This window comes from Patella vulgata, chromosome 2, assembly GCF_932274485.2.
Source record: "Patella vulgata chromosome 2, xgPatVulg1.2, whole genome shotgun sequence".
NCBI lineage: Eukaryota > Metazoa > Mollusca > Gastropoda > Patellidae > Patella > Patella vulgata.
The window spans coordinates 70,012,079-70,017,855 of NC_065880.2; the positions used below are offsets into that span (position 1 = coordinate 70,012,079).

General features: G+C 33.3%; 1 protein-coding gene across 1 annotated transcript; it reads left to right on the forward strand.

The window, feature by feature from the left end:
* Positions 1-66: 66 nt before the first annotated feature.
* LOC126811950 (UPF0728 protein) lies at positions 67-3,404 on the forward strand. The gene is made up of 4 exons (XM_056098494.1): positions 67-335; positions 735-843; positions 1,242-1,361; positions 2,062-3,404. Exons 1-4 carry the CDS (start codon positions 225-227, stop codon positions 2,124-2,126), a joined length of 405 nt encoding a protein of 134 aa, XP_055954469.1. The 5' UTR covers positions 67-224; the 3' UTR covers positions 2,127-3,404.
* Positions 3,405-5,777: the final 2,373 nt, after the last annotated feature.

The following is a 5,777-nucleotide window of genomic DNA, read 5'->3' on the forward strand; positions in this document are numbered from 1 at the left end:
CCTCAGAAGATAAATTAAGTTCAATAAGCTTCGTGTCATTCTTCAAGAAACGGTAAAATAGATTTTTGGGTATTGAAAGTAACCTTTGACAAGGCCTATGTGGTAATTAGTGTCTCCAGCAGCAGGGTCATAATTGTTGATAGGCCACAGTAGCAAGATTTGTGTTCTCTTTATATTATTGATTAATACTAGAGTCTACTAGCAGATATGACAGACCTATATGAATGGGAAGTGAATTAGCACAGAACTTGATTGATAAAGATCGTCGCATTTATAGTTTACATTTGCGTCGCCACACAGAAGAAAATACACCATCTATTGTGGTCAACTGCAATGTATGGATGTAATTTTTTTTAGGCCATAGGTTCTCCATGTGGAAGCGTGTGTTGCCCATGTCATTGTAGTTGTCGGTACAAAGATTAAAAAAAAAGAATCAGGAATAGGATTGGCCATGGGTTCACTATGCAAATAATGAGACATATGCACGCAAAGCCGATATACTGATGAATTCTGTGTGTAACTGCATAGTGTAGTTTAACACTGCATGCTTTTCAGGAGGTAAAGAAAAGCAATTTTGATGATGTGATTGGACTAGTCTTTTCAGTTTTACCTGAACTGTTGAAATAAGATTGTATGTGAGATCTACCAGTCCATCATTGAGATATACCATGAATTATCAGGAAGCCTTGCCTAGATACTTTTTTTATACTCTTTCTTTTTGTGGTTTTTTTTAGTGTACAGCTGCAGTTATGCCATCTAATGCGAAAGTGTTGATTCATTATGGACCTTATGAAGCTTGTGGAATCGTGATACACAGAGAAGCCAGATTAGAAGGACTTAAATGTAATTCTAGACACCTATTGTCTTAGTCATTTTTTGAATGCTCTTCTAAATATCTGATTATGATGAATTTTTAAACAGTATTTAGTGTATTTTAAGTTTTCCAGAAATTATGGATCATTTAAACCTGTATATTTTCCTTTTTGAATATTGGTTTCATTGCATGGATATTAATATTAATAAATATTTCCTAGGAGATACAAAAAAGAAATCAAATTCCATTAATTGTAAATGACATTAAACGATGGGGGCTAAAAAAAAAATCAGTTTGAAAAGCCTTTGAAGATTAGTAATTAGTAATGCAACAAAACTGAATGGTTAAAAAGGGCACAGTGAAAAAAGAAAATATTGATTTTAATTAATTAAATTTGTCTGAAGATAACTAATTCTATTTTTTGTAGATGTAATGACTCAAGATGGTCATACTGTTGAGCTAGTTTCTATGGATGATTGGAATAGGATTGAAATTTGGGTAAATGGAGAACTTATATTTCAATGTGATATCAGAGACTTAGATTATGGTAAGTTTTCAAGATTTTTGTATCAACACTCTATCTGGTCTCTAAGTGATCCTATCCTATTTACAGATTGGTACTGTGCTTATAAGATTCCTTGTCAGATGAAGAACATCAGTCCAGATAAAATTCTCCCAATAGGACTACATTCTCGTCACAAAAGCTTTGTTATATTCTGTTTGAATGGCATTTAGTAATTGAGCACATTAAAAAATAAACACAAAGTTATATGGATAACAATTACTATATTTCTATTAAAGCTACGTTTCAACAATGATTCTCTTGTCGTTTTCAAGCACAATACTGATACAGATAGAAGGAATGAGATATATATACTATGTACAATCACAACATTCAATGAAAACATAATTAGGAAAACAGTGACCCTTGTTCTTATAATGAAACCATATAGATTGACAAAAGCATTTAATTGTAATGTACACTAGGTAGAAACCACTTATTAATATAAGGTTATTGCCTTGATGTATTTTAATTACCATAACAATAGATAAAAGGCGAGGCCATTTGTTATATTGTTTCTTATATGGTTTCTCTTACTCAGTTGGCACATGCTTTGTGACCTTCTTGTTCACATGATTCTCACTGGTGTTTGAATTAATTGAATTTAATTCCAGAACGTTAAATCAAGTATCACCGTTTACAGGAATTTAAAATGTTCTGATAAAGTATTTTCTTCTTTTTGTAGGAGGTGATGGAGATTTAGATGAAAAATGTCATGAGGCACTAGCAGCTGTCAGGAAAGCTTATTGAATCTGCCTTAATTTGCCTTAATTACTACAAGCTAGTCTTAGTGATCTAAACATGTGCAAAATTGTTTAATACAACTTCTTATGCAGAAATTTCAAGAAATGAGACGAGAAACCTGAATGCCAGCTTTAATTAAAATAAAGCATCATACATTTCATGTTAAAAAAAAATCCAAGATATAGTAATGTATTGTACATTTAAGAATTTTATACCTTAATTGTTTAATTTCATCAATATTAAGGCATAATTTCACTTACATTGATCTTAGTCAGTTTTTTTTAATGCATATATTTTATAAAATATTTTTTGTACATAAAATGTAATGTGGTCATTTTACTTTTTTCTTTAAAGGGCCAATCCCGATAATTTTATGGAGAATAAAACTGCTTAATTTTGTTTCAAAATCCCTTAAAATCGTCTAACTAAGGTCCAAGCAACTAACTCAATATTTGTGATACGTTTTCAAACAACTTAAACCTGTCAGTCTTCATCTGGAAATGCAGACCGATGTCTCAAAATGAATTATAGGGCATCTGGATAAAATAAGATTTTTTTTTTATAAAAATAATGTGTTGGTGAAATTTACTTTCGTTATCAAGTACAGCACGTGGGTTGTGCACTGTTTAGACCTCTCAAGGAACGGGAATCGATCATCAAGTCACCCAACGAAAAAATTGACCCGAAATTTTAAAAAGGTTACATGCTCGGATAAGCAGTTTTGATGTTCACGTCCAAACGACTCAATATTTTGAGCTGAAATTTTGAGACAAGGTAAATACACCACTCCTCTATATTTTGGCGCTTAAATTTCATACATACTCGGACATTTATTTTTGAGTCTCTGTTCAAATCGGGGTAGTCCCTTTAATATAGATTTTATGTTTCAAATGATAAGTTATTTAGTTATTGTAAAAGTTTGTTTTTTTATATATTATTTTTATTGTTTCTTAAATAGTGTAATGCATTTGTTAAGTGTCAACTAATGAACCATAATGTCAGTTTAAATTACTTGACTGTTTTTTTATATATAATATTTTCTTTCTTATAACTTTTTTTATTTAGATGAACTTCCATATTTTTCATCTTCTTGTCTTTCATTGCACCTGTGATTTTTGTTAAAACAATTGTTTTAATTACTGCTTCCTAGCCTTGAATCAAAATATAAATATGAATGCATATTATATTATTAATTGACTTTTTTTATTTATCACGACTGGTTTTAACTATTTATACATGTGCTAAGTTACTGTTTGATAATAAAATATTTCAATTTTTGTAAAAGAGGTTTTGTGTTCAACAAAAGATGAGTCGTGGGCTTAAGATTGAGTCAGAATGAATGTGAATTGTTTGAAAAGGGAAGTGCAAAAAGAATTAACTCCCTTGGTGCATTCAGTTTTTAAAATATATTTTAGAATATGAAGCTGAATGCAGCACATTCTTAACAATTATGTTTTTTTTTTCTTCTGCATTTCTGTTTCTTTTTCTAGTCTGGGCAGATTCATTCCAGGATACTGGTTAGTGAAGTACAATGTAGGTTATCTCCCCTGACGCACTTATCTTAATGCTAATTGCTTGATTGTCCTCTAAATAATGGGGATCATGGTGGGTAAGACGCTGGTTCGCATTGGCCGAGAAAGTTCATCCAGATTTTCCAGCGTGGTTCCCCCTTGTCAGTGATGCAGGACGGAGGGCCTGACAAGGACAGCTGTCTAGTCGTTTGGATGGCACGAAAAACTGAGGTCCCGTGTACACATTGGCGTGCACATAAAAGATCCCTTGACAGTTGGAATTCGATATAAGAGTAGGCCGTAGTGCCGCTGTCCAGGCAAAATATCCCTCATAGCACATTGTATGGCGTATGCCCGTCTTCATTAGCCCAATTCGGAGCAGAACAGTAGGACGTTAAACCCCATTTCATTTCCTTTAAATAATAATAAAAAAAAAATTTAGGAAGAGGCCATATTTAAAAATTTTATTTGGATTGTTTATTGCCCCAATCTTCCATATTTCAGGGAAAAAAATCACGTGTCCACCACCGACTATTTTGATTTTACTATAATTATCTTCTACAGTAGGAGTAACGATACCTGGAAGAAAAAATCGGGAAATACAACTCATCTTCCGAATTTTTTAGATCCTTATCAATATGTTAAGAATAACAATTTCCCTGGCTGTGTACATTTTCAATGTGAGAGAGTAAGAACCATAACATTTCTCATTGGCTATTATTTCCGTGTTCGTCAAGGTAGTATTTTTATACACTGCCTGAGAACTTATCCGCAGAATTTTCAATAGATGTATCCCCGATCTTCATAAATCATGTAATTTGCAAATTTAACTGAAAACAATTGCCGATATTGATATCGTATATATTCGTATGTCGCTGGAAGCGCTAAAAATATGTCACCCCGGGCATACCCCCCACCACCCTCATCCTATGTGAGGGTCCTGTATATATAATTGGAAATGAATTTGAACCTCGCTTTCGGTCATCTTGCATATTGTATGGAATGGCACTGATCTCTGGTTTGTTGACTAGGATCAGGATTAACACCTCTGGGGCCGACAAGAAAATGGTGCATAGTCCCTGGGGTAGTACGTTAAACTTCACTTGGAAGACAAATGTATACATCGGCGTAGTTAACAGAGCCATTGGCAGGAATAATTCACAAGCGAAGACACCGTTGTCCTGGCATAATTTCAAATCCCTTCATCTCCATTGATTGTACCGGTAAATAAAAGATCTTATGCTGACCGAAATCTTTTCGATTCCAATGACTTTGATTGGTTAATTATGAGGCGATATGTGCTCGTCCCCAGAAGCCTTTCAACGTACAAACTGTGTGATTTGTTGATATAATTGGGCTAAAAAACTATTTAAACAAATTTGTCTATCAAAATTTGGCATCAAATCCCTCTCAAAACATTTTAATCAGAAGATAACTACATGCGAATCTATTTTTATCAGCCTTGTTTATCACGTGAGTTGATTGATGGAGATTCCATTTTAGAATGCATCTGTCGTTATCCGCTGTCCATTTCCATAAATATCGGCGTTTAATCGCAGAGTCAACTGGACATTTAATTCCCACATTTTTTGCTTGTGAGCACCCCGTATTATATACCCTGTGCACCCCGTATTATTATATTCACAGATGTCCATTTCAAGGGTATGGATAAAAATGAATAAAACGGATGGCACCAAATAGAATTGACCTACTACTATCATGTTCCGTTATGTACCGACCATATAGTTCGATGTCACTTTAAATAAAACGGATGGCACCAAATTGAATTGACTTACTACTATCATGTTCCGTTAAATACCGACCATATAGTTCGATGTCACTTTAAATAAAACGGATGGCACCAAATTGAATTGACTTACTACTATCATGTTCCGTTAAATACCGACCATATAGTTCGATGTCACTTTAAATAACGTTTCACAGTAACCTAAGGGTTAAATAAAATCAAAAAGTAATCAAACATATCCCTGGTTGATAAATCTGTAGTCTTTAACAACCAGTAACTAACCTCAATGGTGTACATATTTATAAGCATTATTTGTACAGTCCATACAACCGAACACAATACATGAATAGGATTAAGATTAATCGCTTCATGTGTATTTTCTTGGCTTATAATACGTTT

Coding starts and splice junctions, on each gene's coding strand:
- LOC126811950 (XM_056098494.1), top strand. CDS start 225: ATGGGAAGTGAATTAGCACAGAACTTGATTGATAAAGATCGTCGCATT. Junction 336..734: donor CTATTGTGGTCAACTGCAAT/GTATGGATGTAA, acceptor GGTTTTTTTTAG/TGTACAGCTGCAGTTATGCC. Junction 1,362..2,061: donor TATCAGAGACTTAGATTATG/GTAAGTTTTCAA, acceptor TTCTTTTTGTAG/GAGGTGATGGAGATTTAGAT.